Here is a 25,679-nt window from a genome sequence, read left to right as displayed (position 1 = left end):
ACTTGATTAAATAACTGACTAGTGTGTATGAGAGACTCAACATTATTGATCCACACTATCTGCCAATGGATGAAATGACTTTAGTAAAATTTTGTACTCATTTGTTTTGTCCTAATTTCAGTGTCCCATTTCAGCATGGAAGTAGCTCATAAACAATATATTTGTGCAGTTACCTGTTCTGGCACTAGTAGGAATCTGAAAAATGTTTATGCTGTCACAAATGGGTGAATGGACAATAGCAGTGTTTATCCAGGAAAAGAAAAGTAATGATTATCCAGGATGAAGCGTCAATTATGAAAATCACATTGTGTTTCCCTGTACATATACATAAATAAATGAATGGATGAATGAATGGATCAGTAGATGAATGCTTTAAATATAAGTGTTAAAACATATTTCTTAGAGACATTTGTGTAAGTGGTATTTAAAGTGTGTGGTTGGTTGATAAGCAGTGAGTACACACTTCAGCTGTATTTCTCGTGGACTTTATCAGGTGCAGTGGTGAAGAAGCTCCAACTACAGCTGAGGTGAAGCTTTGCATGACTGTTGGAGACACTGATAAGAAAGATGAGTTAAAAATGAAACAAGACTATAAAGAATTATTCTGCTCTCCTCCTCCTGATTCTAGCAGGCATATAATAGTAAAATTAAAATAATCATACTCCTTTCACCACTTACTTAATTTAAAAGAATCCTTTGTAGTTCTACAGTTACAGCCTTCAGTCCATCTGTTCCCCTGCATACTTTGTCACCCTGTTCTTAATGGTCAGCACCCACACAGAGCAGGTACTATTTGGGTGGTGGGTCATTCTCAGCACTGCAGTGACACTGACGTGATGGTGTTGTGTTAGTGTGTGTTGTGCTGGTGCGAGTGGATCAGACACAGCAGTGCTGCTGGAGTTTTTAAACACTGTGTCCACTCACTGTCCACTCTATTAGACACTCTTACAGAGCTATCAGAGACGATAGTTCATCTGCTGCTTCACAGTTTGTGTTGATCACCCAGCTGTTGGCTTGGTGTTTTTGTTGGTGGACTATTCTCAGTCCAGCAGTGGCACTTGGCAGCACTGCTCAGTCACTAAGTCTGATCTACTCACACCAGCACAACACACTGTAGATACAAGAAGGATGTTTTAATGAAGTGTCCAGTTGCTGCATGAAATCACATACACTGAAATACAAATTCACATAAAGACTCACAAACTTGCAGACGGACTCATACAGACTCACATACAGACTAATGTATTGACTCATACAGATTCATTTAAAATGCCATGTAAACACAGACACACAAAGCTAAATGTAGACTCCCTTACAGACTCACAAACATAAAACTCAGACATAAAAAGACTTGCACATAAACTCAAATACAGAGTTAGATTAAGATAACCAGATAATTCATATAAATTCAGATTTAAATAAAAACACACACAGTCTGATATACAGACTCCAAAAAAGATTTACATACAAACTCAAAGATGGGCACGCAGACTCATATAGTAACTCACACAGTGTCTCATACAGACTCACGCAAACTTAAACACAGACTCAAATTCAAACTCACATACATACTAAATTATAAACTTGCATACAACTCACATATTGTTTAATGCCTGCATTATATAGTCTAGGACATCTAGTTCTTGTTCAGCTGTATTGTCTGAAAGTTGCTGACTGGAGCTTCTCTGTCACTGTTATAAGGACAGTTTCTGTTGAGTGCACGGTTTGAAGCCAGACTGGTTGAGGTCCTGGAGCTGGTTCTGCATGAGAAAGAGAGACAGTTGGTTGCAAATTGCTGGTTTGAGAATTGTCATTGGAACAAAATGAGTGGGATGAGTTCCACTAGAGAAAGAAAGAGAATGGACTCTGGACAGAATCCTTGAGAGCTCTTGAACACTTTCAAATACAAAGGTCTCTTTGTCTTTGTGTCAGACAAAGGAGCTACAACTACAGCTATAGTATCTGTGGCCTATCTGAGGACAAGTGACAATACAGGGCAGTGCCACGTACGATTTATAATGGGGAAGTCCAAGGTAGGCCCATGGCCAGCCCACACCATTCCTCGATCAGAACTGTGCGCAGCTGTACTAGCTGTGGAACTGTGGAGCTGAGAAAAGATGGACATGGAGATAGACATTGAAAAGTTCTTTACTGACAGTTATGGGTTATATAAACAACGTGGCCAGAAGGTTCTACATATATGTTTCCAATCGAGTTGCTCAGATTAGGAGGTCCACGCACCCTGAGCAGTGGTTTTATGTCCCTACAGATCAGAATCCAGCAGATAATGCTGCAAGATCCATTCAGGCGAATCACCTACAAAATATGAACTGGCTTTCAGGTCCAGCATTCCTCTTGTGTACAGAGGCCGAAAGATTATCTGAAAGATTGTCTCTGTTAGTCCAGAGGCAGACCCAGAAATCATTTCAGAAATGACAACTCTCACCACAGATAGCCTTGTAACTACACTTGGTTCTCATCAGTCTAAGCTATTTTTAAACGGGAAAATCCTATGCAAAGCTATTACATGACTCACTAGTGTTGCTAAGGGAAAATAGAAGTTGGAAATGCTATTGTGATCACTGCAATACAACTGAGTTGTTAGATACAGAAGCTGTGATCATTGGTTCTGTTCAACAGGAGGTCTTTAAAGAGGAATATGACTACATTGAAAAGAAATGTTAAAAATGTGCTAAAAATCACATTGTGTGAAAAAGTCTTTATGCAGACTCATATCAACTATTTTCTGGGAGAATAAAACACATAAATGTAGTCACCAAGATAGAATTTGAGAATTAGATCATAGCCATTCAGAGCTTTTCAGGTCTTTCAGGTCTTCTCCGTCTCCTAATGCTGACAGGTGAGCTACACTTTGTAATTATGATTACCATCTTTTGACCTGCATGCAAAATGTGTAACACAGTAATGAAGTCCTTTTCAGAAAGTCAGTGTCAGTGATCAGTGCACCGCTATATTTTTATAACAGGAGTATTTTTGTCCTTGGGGAAAGCCATTCATGTGTGCCCGAATGTGTTTGAAGACATAGAAAAGATCATTTAACCCACATCAGTTCTTAACCAGGAAATTTACCATCTGACCAGTTCACATGATTTTGGTGCTCTATTATGAATTGCTTATGACACATGCAAATGAGAGAAAAGGGCAACAGTTCCACATATACCACAAACAGTAAAACATGCAGATATTCCTTGCTTGTGTGTGTGAGATGATGTGTTACTGCAACATAACTTGATCTTAAGTTTTATGAATTTGGCCCTGGTGTTCTGAACACTTTGCTTTTACAATATCTGAATCGCTTATAGACACTTTTTTTATCACTGCAAACATTTGAATTATTCTGCCTAAATCTTGATATCACAGATGTTACAGGAGGAAACGAGACTTAATGAGGGATATTCACAGTTTTTCTCCACATTTCAAATAAAAACAATCTAACTGAACTACAAGTCTACCATTTTTAATAATCACACAGTGAATTTACCCCATTGCTCATAATAAAGAGGACTGGTCAGATCATCTTTATCAACGGTTCAGCCTTTAAAAGGTCTGTACAGTAACTTTGACGAAGCACACCATTAGATGTTCTCAAACATTCACATATTTCAAGAAGGATTGAAATTTCAGACTTTTTGATAGGCCTGTCATGATCATCAAATTGTATCTGAAGAGTAACTGCCATATAAATGCACAGAATTACACATTAACAATTTCATTGCCATTTTTTGTTCTTCGTAAGCCACCACTAAAGTCCAAATGTAAAGAGGCTGAATTGGCAGATTAAGTCATTGGTTTACTACCCATCAATACTTAGTAGCTATTCACTAACAACTGATATAGGTTGAGCTGATAAGCTCAAATAAATCAATTAAATTGAAAACACACTATTCATGTCTGTTTGTTTTGAGGTAAACATACGTTTGTGAAAGCTAACAACTGTGGAAAAAACTGCAGTCAGCTTAATGACGTGTTCAGGTGATATAATAAATGTGACAGGCCTGTTAGGGCATCTGTAACAGCTCTAGCACTGCTTTACATTACAAAATGTTTGTCTCTGCTAGGCTGCTTATATGTACTAGGGTAAATTCATTTTGCATTCATAAATGACCTTACATACTCAAGTGTATTTTCCATACATAAAGCTCTGTGTGTGTGTGTGTGTGTGTGTGTGTGTGTGTGTGTGTGTGTGTGTGTGTGTGTGTGAGAGAGTCAATTACTGTCTTCTATCACTTCCAACTGTTAAAATTATGTTTTAATAATCACATATTCACCTCTACCAAATGTATCACTAGACGTAGCCTGGGAACTGTATTCCCAGTTTGTTTAGCTGCTCAGTTTGAGTGAACTGAAGCATCTGTGCTTCTGTGTGTGACATTTTATGTTAAGCACAGTTCTTTACATTAAATATCAGCAATAAGCAGCAGTGGATCTAGAACATTTTACTAGATGTGGCAAAGGGGTAGCAGGTACTTTTGGCAAGGTGGTATATATTTGTAGGTACATATAACAGATTTAAAACATGCAAAACAGCAGCAACCAATATTTATGCCATGGACAATAGCAGCTTTGTACAAAGATTCATTTGCACCAAAGATATCACTGGGTCATCTTCCCCAGTGTGTCTCATAGGGCAGAAAGAAATTACAGTTTATTTTACAGATTACAAAAGCCATTTTATACACTAGCCCAGTAGATCAGACAGAAATAACTTTTTGAGGAGGCCTGTGAAAAAAGTGACCACATTGGGGTGGAGGAGAGAGAGTTCTCATATATGGTAGCTGTTGTCTAGCTTTCCAACTGCACACTAAGCTATTTAACTTAAATAAAGTAGCTTGGTTTATTGCAACATTATCTTGAACAATATTTGAATTTCTAAGCTGTACCCTGAATGCTGCAGAAACTGACTGATGGCTTTGAAAATTTTGGTGAAAAGTCAATATTTGTCGTTTTGTTCAGGGCCGAAAACAGCCAACAGTGCTGCTAGCAGTACAGATGTGTGACATAACGAGGGGGAGCTAACAACAGAGGAGGCTAATATAAGCTTTGAGAATTTAATTTATATGGTTATTAATTAAGGAATTGTAGGGAATGTAAAAATTACACTGAATATACTGAAAGAATGGAAGATACAGAGCAAGCTTAGATATTGGAATTTTGCTAAATCGCTCCTGATTACCTATTTTGACATTTGACATACAGTATTAATTGAAATTATAATGATGCTTATTAACTCTCCAGTGTCTTACTGAGTTCTTGTCCTTTATGCTATTCATTGCTGTGGTCAGTTTCGTATGTTTTAAGGAGCCAATCAGAAGTTAGAGAAATACTTTGCTGTGACTGGTTGAGAATGAAAATGGCACAAAGAACATTAAGGAAAAAATACAGATATAATTAGCCATAATTAGCAAAAAATTAAGGAATACAGCATCCACCCCAGTCCCCTTTAGCACCAGCCTGGCAAATGATTGCCAGGTTGTGTGAATGAATAGCATAATACTTAAATAATAGAATTATTTTTTCTTTTGTCTTTTAGGGGTTCTTTTTAGTTTTAGGAGTATAAATGTATTGTGCTCAATTCTATTTTGCATTATATTTTAGAGGCTGCAGAGGTTGCAAGAACTCCAGAGAGGGAGGCAGCTGCCAATATTTGCCTCCCCATAGATCTGATCCCATGCTAAATGTTACCCATGAGAAGTAATCTGAATATGTATTGCCATTTTTATCTGTGTAAGACAGATAAAAGAATCCGTATCGGTGCTGATATTGGAATATTACCCTTCACATTATATTTCAGTCTGCACTGTGGTATCAAGTCAAAAATAAATTTGGAGGCATCACACATCCCTAAATGCTACTGTTTCTATTGTGTGAGTTTGAAGAAGAAGTGGATGAAATTGGAAAGTCCACAACTTCTGACATTAAAAAGAGCCAAATGTGACCATAATAACTGCTATGAACAACTTTCTAACTAGGAAAATGCTGTTTTATTTTTTCTTTATTACTGCTGTTATTTTTTTGTTACTCGTGTTCTTGTTTGTTAACCCTGTTCAATTTAAACATAGCAAATTAAATTAATTAGAGATCTTTGTAAATTTGCAGCACATTGTTTCTCTTCACTGCTAGGCATCACAGTGGGGGAAGTTCAGAAAAGAGTCATCAAAGGAACGCCCTGTGGGAATAATGACGGCCAACACCACGTGATCCTGGGTTTTGTTACTAAAAGGAAAACAAACGAATACATCTGTGGAGGGTCTCTCATTAGTAAACAGTGGATTCTGACAGCTGCCCACTGTATTATGCCGTTAGTATGATAGTAGTGCTGTATCTTATAATGAACATACATAATATACAGTTTCATCCTACAGGTTAAATTCTGGGTTGTTGAACTGAAGCTTAGTATTAGTGGAAAGCAGGTTTCCATTCCACACTGACCACCAAAGGGTTACAAATTACACTATATGAACAAAAGTATTGAGACACCTACACATTACGCATACAGGAGCTTTTTATGACTCCCATTTTAAATCCATAGGTATTAATATGAAGTTGGTCCCTTTTCGCAGCTATAACAGATCCACTCTTCTGGGAAGCTTTCTACAAGATTTTGAAGCATGTCTGTGGGAATTTTTACATTTATCCAGAAGAGCATTTGTGAGGTCACACACTGACGTTGGACAAATAATTAATTAATAAATAAATAAATAAATAAATACATGTGACCCTTATTAGTCCCACAACGGGGAAATTTCACCTCCGTATTTAACCCATCTGTGCAGTGAAACACCACATACACACTAGTGAGCACACACACACTAGGGGTCAGTGAGCACACTTGCCTGGAGCGGTGGGCAGCCCTACCCACAGCGCCCGGGGAGCAGTTGGGGGTTAGGTGTCTTGCTCAAGGACACCTCAGTCATGTGCTGTCGGCTCTGGGGATCGAACCGGTGACCTTCTTGTTACAGGGCCAGTTCCCTAACCTCCAGCCCACGACTGCCCCCAAGAGACAAGAGAGCCTAGCTCACAATGTCTGTTCTAGTTCTAATTCAAAGGTGTTTGATGCGGTTGAGGTCAGGGCTTTGTGAGGGCCAGTCAAGTTCTTCCACATCTAGAGTTACAAGCGACCCTTTTACTGCCCTGTTGTGGCTCTAAAGCGGAGTTATATTTTTAAGTAAAATAATCATCCTTTGCAGTAACAAAAAGCTTTGCTGAGCCTTCTGACATACAGTTCAAACAACAAATGGTCTTAAACACTGGAGTTAATTCATGAATGGTGTTAAATGCTGCTAACTTACCCTTTAATCCTGAAGGTTGTTATGCAGACTACTGGTAACACAGCAGCGCAGACAACAATCTCGCCTAGTAGCTAACAAAAAAGGCAAAGAAGAGAAATATTTAAGATGTACATTGAAAATGTCAACCACTATAAAGTCATGAAGCTAATGTCAGCTTCTTAGTTGTTCAAATTGAACCCTTCCACCTTAAAACGTGCAGCAGTTACATACTGCGCTACTCCGCTCCTGCTGTGGCCTTCACCGCCACTGCGCTACTTGTTCATCTCCATGGCATTGCTGTTAGCCACTAGCTGTTTATATTCTCTGTGTTTGTTTCTGGTTAGTCCAAGATTTGTGTGCTATACTCCTTCTGAGCTACATAGGTTCAATAATTCCAATTGTCTCTCTATAGCAGCTGCTGTATCTGCCTGTAAAGCAGGTGTATTGTCCTGACATCGTTATGTTCAGTGGGGCTTGAGACAGTATCGTAATGGATCCTTCCACCACTCGGAAGGCACATGGTTCATGATGCACATCGTACTGCCAATTTATGTAACCTACACTCTCTGCCTCCCAGTACTCCTGGCACCTCTTTTGCACTCTTGAATCTCTCTTTTTAGTAAATCGCCTGTGCTGCAGTATTATATTATACTCGATAATATAATTGACATGCTCTTCCTAACCGAAACTTGACAACAAGCTGGTGACTTTTTCGCATTAAACCGGGCAACTCCCACTAATTTCAAATACGTTTGTAAACCCCGATCCTCTGGGTAAGGAGGAAGCCTGGCAATTCTGTCATTTTTAACAGTAAAATCATTTTATTTATTATTATATTACTGAACTTAGACTTACAGCTGCAACCTATTTTGAAAATCTTACTTTGAAATTGCCCAATTCCATAATTGCAGTATTGCCCTCCAAAGCCTATTGCTCCTTTCTTTTCTGAACTATCGGAGCTACTTACACTTGTTTGCTCAATTTCTCCCTGCTTGTTGCTAATCAGTGACTTTAATATTCATGTAGACTCTCAAGGCTGCAAAACTGCTAATGATTTTACCTCGCTCCTCGACTGTTTCTAACTCGTACAACATGTACATTTTTCTACCCATAAGAAAGGTCACACCCTTAATCTAGTCTGCTCTTCTACTGTATCTATTCTTAATCTCTGCCTTTCACTGTTTTCATTGTCTGATCACAAGCTTATTTTGTTTACAGCTCCTATGAATCTGCCTCACCGTTCTTAAAGATCCATTTCATTCCGTAAGATTCAGTCTGTCGACCCCCTTACTCTTAGCCAGTCCATTTCTACTGTGTTTCCTACTGATATTGCTCCTTCTTCTCCTGATGACCATGCTACTATGCTTAATGCTGAACTTTCTGACTCTTAATGCACTAGCGCCTTGGAAATCTAACACTTAACTTTGTCACCTCCTCTCCCTGGTATACCAATGAACTCCACAAAAAAGCAAAGCTCTGTTCATGTGGAGGCTTACAAACAACACCTATTAGCTTATAAAGATGCCCTGCATTCAGCCAAATCAGCCTCTCTCTCTGGTCTCATTAATAATTCAAACACAAACTCCCATCATCTTTTCTCCCCTGCACTTTGCGACTCATGTTTAAATTTCTTTGAATCAAAAATGACACAAATCAACAGCTTTCTGCTATCCCCTACTAATAATACCTCTTCCCTTTACTCTCTGACTGTCCATTCTATAAGCCCCAGCTCCCCCACCTCCAATCTCTCTGCTTTTAACACTGTTGATTCTTCTTCCATTATATACACCATAACTACTTCTGAAACTACTTAACGCTTCAAGCTTGTCTTTCTGCCCTGGTCCCTCATCTCACAATTCTTGTCAATAACTTGCTTCTCTATGGACAGGTAGCCTCTGCTTACAAGATTGCTGCTATCACACCCATAATTAAAAAAACCTGTACTTGATCCACTAGAAGTCAGTAATTACCAGCCCATTTCTAACCTCCCTTTCATGTCCAAAGTACTTGAAAGAACTCTGGCTATCCAACTCCAGTAACTGCCTCTTTGAACAATTCCAGTCTGGATTTTGTCTCTCTCTTTGCCCAGAAACTGCCTTAATAAAATCAGTTTAAGGGATTGAGAATGAGAGGAGGCATACTAGTGGACAGAGGCAAAATACTGGTGGATTCCATCACCTTTCTCCTCAAAGAAGGTGAAAAAATCCTCAGGGGTGAGAGAAGAGGGTTGAGGAGAGAGGAGAAAATGCTGGAGAGCTTGCATGAATCAGATGCTGATGCTTCCAGTTTCCCTCTGTAGAAAGATGACTTTGCAGCAGTAACTTTGAGTGAGAACTTGGAAAGGAGAGATTGGCAGGAGTGAAGATCTGAGTCAATCTGGGATTTCCTCCACCTTCTCTCAGCCTTCCTTAGTTTTTAGTTCTTGCCAATTGAAGTGCAGGGCACCCATCAGCCAGGGGGCAGATGGGGAAGATCTTGCAGACCAGAATGAAGAAAGTATAACATCCATAGCTGTGTCCCATGAGAGAGAAGAAAATGAATAGGGATGGGGAAGGGTGGTCAGGATAGTTGAAGCAAAAAACGAGGAAGGAATGGATGCAGGGTGAAGGAAAGTGGTGCAGGGGAGGTTCATTAAACATGTGGTCATTACACTGTCTTATTTACTGGTCACAGCAAATAGTTATTTATAAGCTCACCATGGCTGTGATGTCTTTTTAATGTGAGCACTGTGCACATTGTGAGCACACGTCTTTTTAATGCTACGGCATTTTTGGCAGTGCCCTTGGTAAGAACCAATCAAAACCCACATGGAAATGAGGTCATGCATATTAAAGACCCATGCTAAGTGAAGCTCCAGTTTGCTATAAGAATGGACACAGTGAGAGAAATGAAAATAAAGAAAATATAAAAACTAAAATTCTCAGAAACAGAGCTATGAATTACAAGGGAAGAAATGCAGGCAGATAATAGTAAATTGTTTGGTAAAGATGCTTTTAACTTCAATCAATCTTTATCAGAAAATCAAGTCTGGTCTATCAAAAAGGTAGAAAATGTATTATTAAAATAAATGGGTTTTTAAATTGTACAACAGCTCTCTTTTAACCGAGGAGAATGGCAAAACAGAAATCATCGTGTATTTTAACGTGTAGTTTTAAAGTATTGACAATTACAGTTTGGACCACCTTTTAATATGCGCTGATCAATTACTTTCCTTTTAAACCACTTAATACAAGCCGGCAAACTCAAAAGAACAAAATAATAAACGTTGCAGGCCTGATCAAACTCGTTGCAGCATAAAGTGGATCCGTATTTTTAAGGGAAAAGTCGGCTTACAGTTCCGGTTTTAATGTCGTGTGTCCAACTCTCACCAACGTCACCAAAGCGTGCTCACAGCCGTCCACCGGTCTCTCTCTCGCTCTCCTCTCTCTCTCTTGCTCTCTCTCTCGCTCTCCTCTCTCTCTTGCTCTCTCTCGCTCTCGCCTCTCTCTTGCTCTCTCTCTCGCTCTCGCTCTCCTCTCTCGCGCTCTCCTCTCTCTCGCTCTCCTCTCTCTCTCGCTCTCCTCTCTCGCGCTCTCCTCTCTCTCGCTCTCGCTCTCTCTCTCGCTCTCCTCTCTCTCGCTCTTGCTCTCTCTCTCGCTCTCCTCTCTTTCTGTCTCGTGATGCAGGCAGGTGCTCCCAGCGATGGCTAACCCGCGGAACCTCGAGCGTCTCCGGGCAGCGTAAATGTCCCTCGTACACAGTCTTCACCACTGCGCAGTCCAGCACACACAAAACTCCTCTGTACTACTGAACCAGTAAAAGTGCTTAAGCTAGCGGCTAAAGCTAACGGGCTCAGTCCAGGATACGAGCACTGCAGCATACCATAGTAGCTAGCGGCTAATGCTAATTCTCCCACTTCTGAGCAGTGGTAATTCACACAATACATCACTCACGCAGTTCTGCTCTGTAACTGGTGACTTTACATGATGCAGCAGACCGGGTGGGTGGCAGTTCACTGTCGCTAAATGAGGATAAAACTGAGCTCTGCCAGCTGCAGTAGCTCCTGCCAGCCTCATCACATCACCCCTCCCATACCTGACCCCGGGCCATTCTAAAAGGAGGAGAACAATGATAGGCACTCTCTCTGTCCTACAGCATTTCCTTAAACGCTGACAATAGTTGTGGAAGCACATGGAATTCCAGTACGTTCCACTCAAATGCCGTTCATCCACGCATACGTGCAATTAATTTCCACCAATTCACACAGACTACACGTATTCACATTGAATTGGAAGTGAAAAATATTTGAAAATATCAAAATAAGAGCAGGGTTTTAGCCCAGGGCTACATGCATATATGTATACTAAGGATGTATATCTTCACCACTAAGGTCGATTCGATACACATCTCGATACACTGCCACCGATACGATATAATTGCGATACTCTGAAACCCCTTGTCGATACGATGCGATACAAATCACTCCTGTTCACGATATGATGCGATTCAAAAACGATTGGATAACGCTATGACTTAATTATATGAGGATTGGGTTTGATAAGTGATCATTCGATACAGTTATTTGAGGTTTGAGGATGTATTGGCCTGACCCATCAGTTTTCTTAACTCAATAGCATTGTGCGTGACAGTGTGTGTCAGTAAAAAATGCCCTTTGTGGTATTTTATACCTTGGGTCTAAGATGTGGACCAGTTGTTTAAATCCCTCATTCTCTATGACGCTGTAGGGCTGAATACCTTTGCAAATAAAGTAGGCTATGCATCAGTTATGGCTTGGGAGCGAGCAGATTTAGCTGCCAGGGCCGTGCTTTGCCTAAATAAACTTGCGATAGACCCGTCACCTCCTTTGCTGCTGCTCAGTGTGGCTCGTGTTTCAGCAGGATCCGGAGAAAACGAGGGGGTCGCGGCCGCAGAGACGTCCACACCGTGCCGTCTTTTCATGTGTCGCCAGGTTCGTTGTGCTACCAACGTATTTGACAGCCCCACGGCATTGTTTTCAGATTGCGTGCGTCTTGTCAAGTTGACCACCTCGCTTAAAAAACCCGAAATATTGCCACACGTTTGATTTGTGTGTCTTTTTTGGTGCATTAAGTCTCTTTGTCGTTGCTAATGCCCTCGTTTCCCTCCAGCTTTGTTGTGTACGTCTGCGTGCTTGCGTCAGTACCTGAGGACACGATGCTGCATTTATGTGGCCTCGAAAAAAAAAAGAAACCAATAAAAATAAAAAACATGTTGCCTCTGAAAATACGTTAGAATAAGGAATAGATACTGGAAAACAAAACACCCGATGGTATTTGCCGATGTAAAAAGGCTACAGGAGATGCACCGTAAATTCGCCCCAAATTAAACCCGATGCACGTTGAATCTACCAGTGCAGTCGAATCGCAGACACGTGTGCCGAATCACCGATGTGAATCGGTGAATCTCCCCATCCCTAATGTATACAATGTATATATACCAGGACTAGATTTTATGGAGGTGAAAGGGGATCTCATACTTTCAAAAAGATTAAATGAAAATCATTATTAAATGATTATTATCTTACACTTTGTCCTGCATAAAAACAAGCACAATAATTACAGTATAAAGCAAGAGATCTGCAGTGTGATCATTATTCACCAAACCTTTGTGACAATTTGACCTTTATACACCTAAATATTCTCATTATTTATTGTTATATTCTGCAATTTGAATTAAATTTATTTTTTACCATTATTATTTTTAATAAACAACACATTACTTTGTGATTTTATATGATGTTAGTTTATGCCAGGTCTCAGTTGGTGCAAATTTACAGAGCTTCACAGCCTGAAAAGACTCTTTCTGTACTTGACCATTTTATTTTTGTGACAACCTTTGTGACAACCTTGTTGTAAAAAGCGCTATATAAATAAACTTGAATTGAATTGAATATTTTTAACCTGAAGGAGCGGTGATCAGTAAGGATTGTGTAGTTTAGTCAGATTACTGACAGCTTAAGTGTAAAAAATAAATTTCTACTCTCCCTTCTATTATCTCTGTCTCTCTCACCCACTCACATCCACAGGGCAATTCTGGTGGCAGCCTGACCTCTGGTGGAGTTCTGCATGGAGTGGTTTCAGCTGGCACTGAAGAAATGTGTGCTGATCCTATAATATTCATGGATGTCTGCCGCTACAGAAAGTGGATCAATCAAGTTACTAAATTGTAACAGATTCATGAGAGAGAGCGTGAGATGATAAAGTTCTGCTAATACAAGATAAAACTGCTAATAAAGAGATCAGATCTTTCCAAGAGCACAAACATGTTTATCTGTCCTGTTTGACAAATATAAATACCTGACAAGTATTTTGGTATCCATAATGTATGTGTGTGTGTGTGTGTGTGTGTGTGTGTGTGTGTGTGTGTGTGTACACAAGCGTGTAGGACAGAACGGCTGGGCAGTGAAAATGGGAGAGAAGCGGAGGTGGGCAAAGCGTCTTTCTCCACTAACACGATCTGGGACAAGATACTCACAATGTATTTGAATTAAAAGCTGGCACTATGCTTAAAAGAAAAGTGCCATTTCAGAGCAAAACTAATGAGAAACTTTGAAGAAACCCTGACCTCAACCCACCTTTCAGAGAAGCTGCAAGCCAGGCCTTCTCATTGAACATCAGTTCACACCCCGCATCCGCATATGCTCTATTGATTGTCTTTTTGCTTTGTTTCTGATTTGAAGTACTATTTAGTATCATCTTCCTCACTTATCACCCACACCCTCATATCAGAATCCCAAATACCTTAAACTAAAGGACCAGATCATCTACATAAAAATACATTTTTTACATACTTTTTCAAGTCCAGGGGCTGTATTACAGAAACTTCTCAAGTCTGAAATCTTATCTTTAGTGACCATGACAACTTCAGTCAGGACTTAATTTATGGCTGAAGCTATTACAGAACAACAGTTCTTATCATTAACTTCAGATAAGAAATCAGTATCACACAAACATCTCAGCTAGACTAAATCTCCTAAATACTGTCCTAACTTTAGGATAAAACCAAACGCTGTCTTAACTTCTGTTTAAGCATCTGTTTATATCATTTTTAGGCTTCTCTGTCAGGCAGCTTAGTTCAATACTGGAATAATGACGTTACATCCCGGATAGCAAAAATGATCTGGCCCAAATGCCCCACTAGATCTGGCCCAGATCTGCAAAATGGGTCCAGCCCAGATTCTTTTGACACAACGGGCCGACACTTGCCAAGCATCAGACCAATTCCCAATGATTTGTTTACTCATGTGGCCCAGATGTGGGCCACATCCGTTATGTTTATTTTACATATGGATCAGCTCTGGACCGGATTCGCAATGCCTCTTCCATGTTACTTTCATTTGTCCTTTTTTAGTTATTTTATTATATTAGAATGTATAGAATTATTATTTTTTATCACAATATAACTACAATATGTACAATATAGTTATTAAAGGTTTATTAAAAAGGTAGAATGTTTTTTAAATTTCCATGTTACAAACCCAACCCTGGGCCCTGTATACAGATTTTAGTGTTTTTCTGCTCCAACACACCCACTTTAACTCACAAAGGGCTTGATATGTAGATGATTAGTTGCACCAGGTGTGTTTGTTTCAGAGAAAACACTAAAATATACAGGGCAGTGGGTACTCCAAGAACAGAGCTGACAACCAATGAGATATAGTTTCTTCACAGAAAATATTTCTGTTACTGAATATATTTCTAATAGAAGAGTCTATTAAGTGAAACAATAACATTACAATTTATGTAAAGTAAAACAAAAAATAATAACAATCATGTTTCATTATATTTACTTCAATTGACAATGTACAAACACAGAATAACATGCTTTAACTGTTATAAACTGAATGAATAAAAACAGGGTAAGATGTGTGGTGCAATTGCCAAATGTTTTTCAATTCCATTTTACACTACAAATCAAGGCACATTACTTCATATTGCTATTGCAACCTATACAATCTTAATAAAATGATTAAAGCTGTCTGTACTATACTGTATACTATAAATGATGTGAATAGATAAATTATGATAGATATGAATAGATAACTTTCAGAAAAGCTCCTCACCCTCGGACTGACCCCTGCCCTCTGCAACTGGGTGCTGAACTTTCTATCAGACAGACCCCAGTCAGTCAGAGTTGGCAACCACACATCCAGCATAAGAACAGTCAGCACAGGGGTCCCCCAGGGCTGTGTGCTGAGCCCCCTTCTGTACACACTCTTCACGTATGACTGCGTGGCTTCCCAGAACTACCCTTACATTACATTACATTACATTTAGCAGACGCTTTTATCCAAAGCGACTTACAAATAATGAGGTACATAGAACAAACATAGTCAGGCCTTAAAGGAGGCCAAAGGGTAATAGCGGGGTAGAGAAGGGAAGGAGGGCAAGATCATCAAGTTCGCTGATGATACTACAGTCGTTGGACTGATCACTGGTGGGTCGAGTCAGCGTACAGGAAGGAGGTGGCCGAGCTGGTGGCCTGGTGTCATAACAACAATCTCTCCTTGAATGCAGACAAGACCAAGGAAATGATTGTTGATCCAAGGAGGAAGCGGGAGCTGCACACACCCCTGTATGTTGGTGAGACTGAGGTGGAGAGGGTGAAAACCTTCAAATTCCTCAGCATCCACATCAGTGAGGATCTCACCTGGTCTCACAACACACACCTCATCAGGAAGTCCCAGCAGCGACTGAACTTTCTGAGAAGGCTGAGGAAATTTGCCATTCTCAGCACCTTCTACAGGAGCACGATCGAGAATGTTCTTACCAGCTCCATCATGGTCTGGTATGGAAACTGCACTGCTCAGGACAGGAAGGCTCTCCAGCGTGTGATCAAAACTGCCCAGTCCATCTCAGGAGCAGCCGCCCCCTCACTACAGGACATTTATCACACCAGGGTCATCAGGAGGGCCCACAGCATCACCAGGGACAGTGCACACCCCCAGCACAGACTCTTCACACTCCTACCTTCAGGCAGACGTTACAGGAGTGTGAAGTCCAGGACGACAAGACTGACCAACAGCTTCTATTCACAGGCCATCAGGCTGGTGAACACCTCACTCACTACCTCTTCCCCCCTCCCAATCTGAACTGATTTAACCTTCCACTCAACAACTGCACCTTACCTGCACTGCACTGCTGCTGTTAGAACAATACTGTTTACATCTATTACTGCACAGGGTAACATTGTTTACTGTTTACATCTGTTTTCATGTCACTTGATGCACTTTATGAACAGCTGCTCCACTTATTTGCACGTACGCATGTGTAACTTTAATCTTATTTCAACTTTGCACATACTGTACACTTTTTGCTTTTACCTTTTACTACGTTTTTTTTTACGGAGTTATTATTATATTTTCTTTTTTTTATCCTCTTAAGAGTTTATATGGTGAATGGAGGAACAGCAAAGTAAGAATTTCATTGTACAGTGCAACTGCCTGCTCTGCTGTGCACATGACAATAAAACTCTTGAATCTTGAATATCTAGTCTTTAAGATACTCTGAAACAGAAAGCATGCAACACCATCACAAATCATATTACCTTATAGAGAATACTTCTTAATTCATAACCATTGTTAATTGACAAATTCTAATGCTAACATATACATTTATGAAACACAAACTTGTGAATGATAACATTAGACTAATAAAAATAATTAAAAAAACATTCTTGGAAGACGGTGGTGTTGTAGTGCCAATTTAGAGCCAGCTTTGGTCAAGGAAACTGCTCCTTAAGGGTTCTCCTGCAATAAAACAGTAAAATGTAAGATTGCCACAACAAAATGAACTAAACAACAATGAAACTGCATGACACCCATGCAGCAGTTTCTATCAGTGTAACAAGAAGCAAACTTTTGTTTATCAAGATAAATGCAAGAGAGTGATCAGTTGCAAGCAAAGGCCTGTTCTTCACACCTCAGCCTTTTAAAACAAGACAATGATATTGATATGATATTACCAATTACTTTTTTCTCTGTGGGTTCTGTGCCACCATAAACCAGTTTTCTTCCAACCCTGTGCATAAATAGAGAAAGTTTTTTACATCGAACCTGTAGTATATAAAGTGGATCTATTTACTTCAGCGGAACCACTCCCCTAGCTATTGAGTTTACCTGTAGGTTACCTGCCAGTGCAGTGATATGTGGACATTGAGACTACAGTGAAGCTCAGCAAAAGTCATGTTCATTCTACCTCCGAGTTGAATCATTTATTCATGTTTACTTTGTTGAGTAAAGACACAAATGGCGACGAGTAAAACCGGACCCTAAACAACTGCACGAAACCGGAGGGAAGGAGAAACGAAGAGGAGACGAAACGAAACCTAGCAAAGGATCTGTGAGTAACAGTGCATAGCACACAGTGAAAGGATAAACGGATACGATCTGGATTTCATGTCCGAAATGGCTTACGTTGGGAAAGAAGAGGAGTTTGATAGCTCAAATGAAGACTGGGAATCATGCATAGAGCGAGTGGAGTTATACTGCGACGCTAATGATATCGAGGATAACAAAAAAAGTTCCGTCCTCCTCAGTCTAATGGGAGCTAAAACTTACGGTCTACTGCGTAATCTCCTGAGCCCCGTGAAACCGTCGAGCAAGTCATACAAAGACATTGTTGAGACGTTGCAGAAGCACTTAAACCCCGCACCATTAGTGATAGCAGAAAGATTCAGATTTCATAAACGGAATCAAACAATGGATGAAAGCATATCTGAGTATATGGCCGAACTGCGCAAACTCTCGCAGCATTGTGACTTTAAAGATGGGCTTAACGATGCCTTAAGAGATCGATTGGTATGTGGCATTCACTGTACAAGCACACAGAAAAGGCTACTGTCAGAAAAAGAGCTAGATTTGAAGAAAGCATTCGAACTAGCTATCTCAATGGAAACAGCAGCTAAGGGTGCATCAGAGCTACAGAAGGAACCCCTAGAAAACGAAGTACATCAAATGTCCTTGAATGGGAAAAAGCAAAAATGCTACAGGTGTGGTAAATCCTCTCACCATGCAAACGACTGCTGGTTCAAAGAAAAGACATGTAGGAAATGCCACAAACAAGGCCACATAGAAAGAGCATGCAAAACAGACCAAACTAATACCCAAAAAGAAAAATCTGGAAAGAGCAAAGGGTTTAAACCTAAATTAAAGGCCAAAGCAAATGAAATGCACAAAGTAACAGAACATTCAGATAACACACACAGCAGTGAGGAAGATGACTTGTCATGTTTAGAGCTGCATAGCATAACTGGAGAAGACCGGAAAATAATATGGGTCACGACAACAGTGTCTGGAGTGAAACTTAAAATGGAACTGGACACAGGTTCAGCCTTGTCAGTTATCTCTAAGACCGACTATGACAGGCTGTTTTCTCACTTACCGCTGAAAAAGACATCAGTGATGTTAAAAACGTACACAGGTGAAAAGGTGTCACCCAAAGGGAAACTTAAAGTGGATGTGGCCTATGGTGACCAAACACACAAGTTAGAGCTCTATGTCCTGAAAACCACAGGCCCAGCTCTACTAGGGCGTGAATGGCTGAGAAGAGTTCAGCTTGATTGGCATGCAATAAAAGCCCTGAATATCTCAACAAACCGCAAGAGCTCCACCCGCAGCCCTGACCAGAGACTGTCACAGTTGTTGGAGGCTAATGCACACGTGTTTGAGAAAGGCATTGGTAAACTTAAACACCTAAAGGCCAAAATTGAACTTGAAAAACATGCCAACCCAAGATTTCACAAAGCGCACCCAGTGCCGTATGCACTACGTCCTATGGTAGACGCCGAACTGCAGAATTTGGAGGCATCTGGCATTCTCTCAAAAGTTGACTGGAGTGACTGGGCTACGCCCATTGTTCCCGTGATGAAGAAAGGAAAAAGTGAAGTGCGTATATGTGGGGACTTCAAGGTGAGTGTAGAGGATGGAAATATACAGGAACCTTTATCTTGAAACTTTCCTAATATCGTGTGATTTTGGCCAATGAGGGCCTTTGGTGGGCGGGGCTGAGGGAGAGGGGGAGAGTGGGGGGAGAGAGCAGAAAAACAGGGGGCTCGGACATTTTGAGCTCGAATCAGCTCCATCTTTTCCTCCTAAAATCCTAAACCCTCGGACTCTGAGCACAGCTGAGAGCGTTGTCTGAAAGTCTGTGGACCCGTCATCAGCTGGGGTGAGCAGCTAGACTGCTATTACGGAAGAACCCCGTCTTTCTGTGGCGTGCAGAGCCGTGTGTCTGGACAGAGGAGGGGAGAAAATGGAGCGAGCAGCTTAACGAGTTTCCACACGGACGGACTGTGTAGTGGAGCTGAGCTGCGGGTCGAGCAGGAGGAGGACTGTGGTGAGTTGAATTCTGCCGCCAGTGGCTGTGAGAGTCTGATAGGGGAGAGTCACTGCCTGCGCCACTCCCCGTGCGGGTGAGTGGGTGTGAGACTGAGCTCAGCTGCTCCTCTGCCATCTTCTGATCAGCTCTATTAAAGTAAGGTGCCCTGCATCACAGACATCCTCTAGCCTCTCTCACAGTAATACAGACGGGTAACTGGGCATTATACATTCCTGGGTTCAAGAGACTGAGTCATTTACGTTCCCTGAAGAAGAAGAAGGAGTGTTTTCTTATCGTGTTAGAGACGGAGTTATTACACTCGTTGAAAGAGAAAGTTTCTTTGTGTTGATTCAGAATGACACTGTTGTCCATTCATATCCTGGGACTGGTCAGAGGGTAAAACAGCTTCCAATTTCTCTTGAGGTTGAGAGCACTGTAAAGTGAATTATAACACTGTTGTGTGTTTTCAACAGTAAAAAAGGGAAATGGACTGTTATTGTTTCCTGAACTCAACAAATGATACTTGAACTGAAAAGGGAAGTTAATTGAAAATGATAATAAATTCTCAATTGTCTCATCTTTAACAATCGCCTATTCTGGATGAGTACTTACCTAGGGGTAGGGGCGTCTCTCCTTCCTTGCTAGATCTGGGCAGGGCGGGTCTAACACAACGCATTGGTGCACGTTCAGGCTGTGTTTTACACTTCAGGGGGCTACCGTGGTATTGATATTTCCTGAAGCCCACCTCGCCACATCTTATGCACTACCGTTAATTTTCTAATGCAGCAGGGTAGACACAAACATACTTCAGATTCAGTGTCCTAAATGTAAACTGACAGTCCAGTTATTCCAGGCTCATTCCAAGTCCAGGAAAGTGACATTGCGAGTGATGCTCTGTTTATTGTGCAGTGAATATGCCAACAGTTTCATTAGCAATGTGGTCCATTTATCTTTCCAGACTTTGTGTTAGATGAATATCCTCAAAATTAAAATGATAAAACAGACACCTCAACTACTTCTACTCTACGTTTACTGTAAGTTTACAATCATGTAATACTTATTGATACTCATCAGGTTTCACTTCAGCATCAGACATTGCTATAAGGTTTTTTTCTAGTTGCAGTAAGAAAATACAGGAAAACAGAAAGCTAAGAAACACCGCCATCTGGTGGTGAACATGAAAAATAACCACTAAAGCAGCTCCTGTCCTGCTGGTTTGTAGACACAGCAGAAAATAACAAACACAATGGAAATGACTTGGAGTGAATATACAGCCACAACACGCAGGTTCAGCTGTAACTCGGTCAGATTATCTGTGTGAATAAAACTCGCTAACACTAGCGCAGCCTCCTGCGGCTCTAACAGTAAAATGACTGAAACGCTCGTTCTGATAATCCCAGCTTCAGTATGTTGGTCTGTAAGTGGTGTTAATTATGAATATAGAAGCTAATATTGATAATTACAGCACTTCACTGTGATATTTAGAGCGTTCTGGGTCCACAGTCCGGAGCAGTGAGGACCCACAGCAACGCACTCTTTACTGTGAGTTTCCCAGAATTCCTTAAAGCAGAAGACGCTGCACTTTACTGACCAGCCAGTAGGTGGTGCTGAACCCATGATATGAATCACACTGAACCCACACGACTCTCCTCATTACTGATCTTCTGTTACTCTCTAGAACCCAAACAACGCCCCCCCTGAACCCAGCAGGGCTTTCAGTGCTTTATTAGAGAAACAGCCGATCACAGTAAACATCGTTTAAAGGAAATCAGGCTCGGATTCTGAGTCACGGTGACTTTAAATGGTTTAGGTGGAGGTAAATGAGGTGAGGAACTGCACCGCTGTGTACAGTAGATCTGTTAGAAAAGCAGGAACAATAACATCCTTTACGTTCTCCCCGCCCCCCCCCCCCATTATTTCTTTTTTTAAATACTCAAATTAAAGGAAGAACACAGCTGCTTCCGTCTTCCTATCACATCGCAGGCCTTTAAAAACAAAATCAACTAAAACAAATCAAAACTAACAAGATTAATCGAACAAAGTAACAATCATTAATAAATCAAAAACAATCCTCTGATCTGAAACAGACATAAAGTAGCACAAAGTAAGTAAAAATAACCAAAACAATAAACTAAAACTAAACATCTTATTAATAAAATTTAGGCTTTTATCTACATTTAATGACTGGCTTATTAATGTAAATGCATCATCAAGCCATACGCCAACATACCGGTATTCAGTATATACATCAAGTACTGGAACTCACTGAATATAAAAATGCTTTGATGTACATTTTATCCCAGTTCTTCTAGTAATATTTTCATCCTATTTAATTCATTTGCATTTTTAACTGCATGCATTAAGACTCTTTATTACTCATATACTCCTTTTTATTACACTGCCAGCCATTAAAACACCAAGAAATTTGAAAAATCAGAGCGATATTGATTTGTCAAACTGCTTATGATGCATGATTATAAAACACAGCTCGGTTAGGCTTGCAGAACACAGTGAACAGTGTCTGGAGGATCCACCACTGACGGCAACATCCTCTTCCACACAGTCTGGCTTGGAGAGGGAGAGACGCTGGACGTGTATTAGTGAAATGCTGTGCCATGCAGCCTCTGTATGAGCCCAGACTCCACCTGCTGCGGCTGCTGGCGGTCTGACATGGTGGTGCAGTAACCGGACATGGGACACCGTACAATGGGGATATTCCTGCCAGCGGTGGCCTGTGTTCAGAGGCCAGCAGAACCGAAGCAATAGCCAGTGAGTGGGAAGGTCCTGCTCCTGCAGACCATGGCCAACAGTCCTGGCAGACCCCTGGTGATCATGACGCATCCCAGCTGTTGAGGTCTGTGATGTGGCTGTTGGGTCAATCAGCAATGTGCACCAGATGTCCGTCCTCCCATTCACTCGTTTTTGGGGAGGTCCAGACCCCTTACATCAATAAGTCTGACCCTTCTCCACCCGCTGCTCTGATCACTGAGGTCACACTCGCTCCAACATGAGCACCGATGACCCGGAGAGATAATCCGGACTCTCGCATTCCTGGAATTCTTCTTCTCTCAGAATCCTAAAACTGAAGATATGGCTGTGGTCTTCTTCATCAGGGGATCTTAAGGGAACACGGACTATGAGCAAATGCTTAACGAGGTGCTCTGAACCTGCGCTTTGCAGTCTCCCTTTATGCCCAGCGTAAGGGACGTAACCCACACAATCGCTTTCACTCTCCTAACGATCCTGAAGGGTCAGACATATAGGAGGCGTTTTCCTCGGTGCTGTGATTTTAATGGCCAGCAGTATTTCTGCTCATTTTGCCTCACTAAACAGAACAAAGCCGTGTACATTTACAGTGATACGGCAGTGTTGGTACAAAACAATGATCACATGCCTGATTTCAGTCTGCTGCTTCTTTTTACCACTGAGCTTGGAACAGTATTTTAAAAGAATTAATAGAAATTATTAATATGCTTTAGGATTTCCGAGCTGGGAAGCCCACTTTTATTCCCGAGTATATAAATACATGAAGAGTATTTGCACTTGACTCATTAATATTGTGCGTCGGCTGCTGAAGTGGTGGAGTTTTATCTTCTCAGGCTCTTTTGGACCGTGCCGTAGATCAGGGTTTCATCTTTCCTGCAAGTAATTACAACATTGAGAACATTTTAATTTTTAGTGGAACGAGGTTTCATAAATCTTTATTAGTGACATGTTCTGTGGTGCCACATGCTCTCTGTTATTTCATTCAGATGTTTCAGAGAAAAAGAACCTTTTCACATTCAATTCCATAATAAATCTGAAAGATCAGGAGGAGAAACTTTTTCTGTGTGATTCTTCACACATTCAGGTCCTCCATTGGTGTCAGAAGTGAGAAAGTTCACAGGTTTATTTAGTAAGCATGTGACATCTTATGCAAAAAGTGTAAATCATAGAGGGAGTCACAATGTGGCTGTTTGTAACAGTGTTATAGTTTAGCAACACGATTATTTTATACAGCTTTTCTTAAAGAACCAGAGAAACTAAATCCGTGTTTTCTTTCAGAGTAGATTAATTTTGCTCTTGTGGGCACACAACACACAGCATGTCCTATCGGTAACTTTCCATTTTCCACTAAATGTTCAATCTTCATGAAAAGTATATGGGCACCCCTCCTAACTTTTAGTTCAGGTCTTTCAGCCACACTCATTACTAATAGGTGTATAAAATCAAGCTCACAGCCATGCAGCCCACATAGACCACATGTCTCCATATACCAAACAACGGCATCACACCGGCCAGCTTCACCACCTACCGCCAGGACAGGACTCTGGGGAACAGATGTAGCGGTTCTTACCAGTCACTGCTCTCCAGACATTGAACTCCTAACAGTCAAAGTTCAACCCTTTTTTTGTTTGCCCAGGGACTTTAGCTCAGTCCTCCTCACTACCGTCTACACCCCACCTCAGGCAGATAAGTCACGGGCACTGGAGGTTTTGTACGCGACTATTAGTGGACTGGAGAACGTTCACCCTGAGGCTGCTTTTACTGTGGTTGCGGACTTTAACAGGGCAAACTTGAAGAAGGTTCTGCCCAAAAACTACCAGCACATTAAATTTCCCATCCGAGGAGAACAGACTGACCACTGCTACACCCAGTTAAAACTACTTCACCCAGTTAAAAAGACCACTGCTAAAACCAGTGCTCAGATCAGTCTGTCAATGGAGTGAGGAGGCCATCTTCACACTCCAAGACTGCTTTGAATCCAGAGACTGGAAGATGTTGTGATGTGGTTGGCGCAGACATCAATGAATACACTGACTCCATCACAAGCTACATCAGTAAATGCACTGAAGACACTGTACTAAAAATCAATGTCAGATCATTTCCCAAACAGAAACCCTGGATCAGTGCTGAGGTTCGAGCCAAACTAAGAGCTCGGGCTGCTGCCTGCAACTCTGGTGACCTGGCTAGCTACAAGAAGGCCAGATATGACCTTCAAAGGACCATCAAGCTGGCCAAAAGGAGCTACAGGGACAGAGTGGTATCTACAACCCCAATTCCAATAAAGTTGGGACGCTGTGTAAAACATAAAATAACAATACGATGATTTGGAAATCCTTTTCAGCCTTTATTAACTGAATCCACTACAAAGATGAGATATTTAATGTTCAAACAGATAAACTTTATTGTTTTTTGTAAATATTCACTCATTTTGAATTTGATGCCTGCAACACGTTCCAGAGAAGTTGGGACAGGGGCGAGTTTCCCACTGAGTTACATCACCTTTCCTTTAACACTCAATAAGCGTTTGGGAACTGAGGACACTGATTGTTGGAGCTTTGTAGGTGGAATTCTTTCCCATTCCTGCTTGATGTCCAGCTTCAGCTGCTCAGCAGTCCGGGGTCTCCGCTGTCGTATTTTGTGCTTCATAATGTGCCACACATTTTCAATGGGAGACGGTCTGGACTGCAGGCAGGTCAGTCTAGTACCCGCACTCTTTTACTATGAAGCCACGCTGTTGGAACACGTGCAGAATGTGGCTCGGCATCGTCTTGCTGAAATAAGCAGGACGTCCCTGAAAAAGACGCTGCTTGGATGGCAGCAGATGTTGCTCCAAAACCTGTATGGACCTTTCAGCATTAATGGGCCTTCACAGATGTGCAGGTTACCCCTGCCATGGGCACTAACACCCCCCCACACCATCAGAGATGCTGGCTTCTGAACTTTGCACTGAAAACAATCCGGACAGTCCTTTTCCTCTTTGGCCCGGAGGACACGACGTCCATGATTTCCAGAAACAGTTTGAAATGTGGACGCGTCAGACCACAGGACACTTTTCCACTCTGCGTCAGTCCATCTCAGATGAGCTCGGCCCAGAGAAGCCGGCGGCGTTTCTGGGTTGTGTTGATATCTGGCTTCCGCTTTGCATGGCAGAGTTTTAACTTGCACTTGTAGATGGAGCAACGAACTGAGTTCACTGACAGTGGTTTTCCGAAGTGTTCCTGAGCCCATGTGGGAATATCCGTTACAGAATGATGTGGGTTTTTAATGCAGTGCCGCCTGAGGGGTCGAA

The 25,679-nt window shown here is 41.3% G+C and overlaps 1 protein-coding gene across 7 annotated transcripts in view; it reads right to left on the bottom strand.

Annotated features, from left to right (window-relative positions):
• The window catches only part of LOC119263639 (nectin-2-like), a 150,686-nt gene that overhangs the window by 95,142 nt on the left and 29,865 nt on the right, over nucleotides 1–25,679 (bottom strand). The window contains exon 10 of one of the 7 annotated variants that reach the window (XM_037539633.1): nucleotides 23,117–23,263. The exons of the other annotated variants lie outside the window; for them this stretch is intronic. Within the exon in view, the coding sequence (XP_037395530.1) occupies nucleotides 23,212–23,263 (52 nt within the window). The 3' untranslated portion in view covers nucleotides 23,117–23,211. Of the gene's footprint in view, nucleotides 1–23,116; nucleotides 23,264–25,679 lie in introns of those variants that run through there. 7 annotated transcript variants of the gene reach the window in all.

The sequence above is a fragment of the Pygocentrus nattereri genome, chromosome 6 (genome assembly GCF_015220715.1).
Source record: "Pygocentrus nattereri isolate fPygNat1 chromosome 6, fPygNat1.pri, whole genome shotgun sequence".
NCBI classification, from domain to species: domain Eukaryota; kingdom Metazoa; phylum Chordata; class Actinopteri; order Characiformes; family Serrasalmidae; genus Pygocentrus; species Pygocentrus nattereri.
The sequence above is the reverse complement of the archived record's forward strand: the minus strand, read 5'-3'. Positions and strand labels throughout refer to the sequence as shown.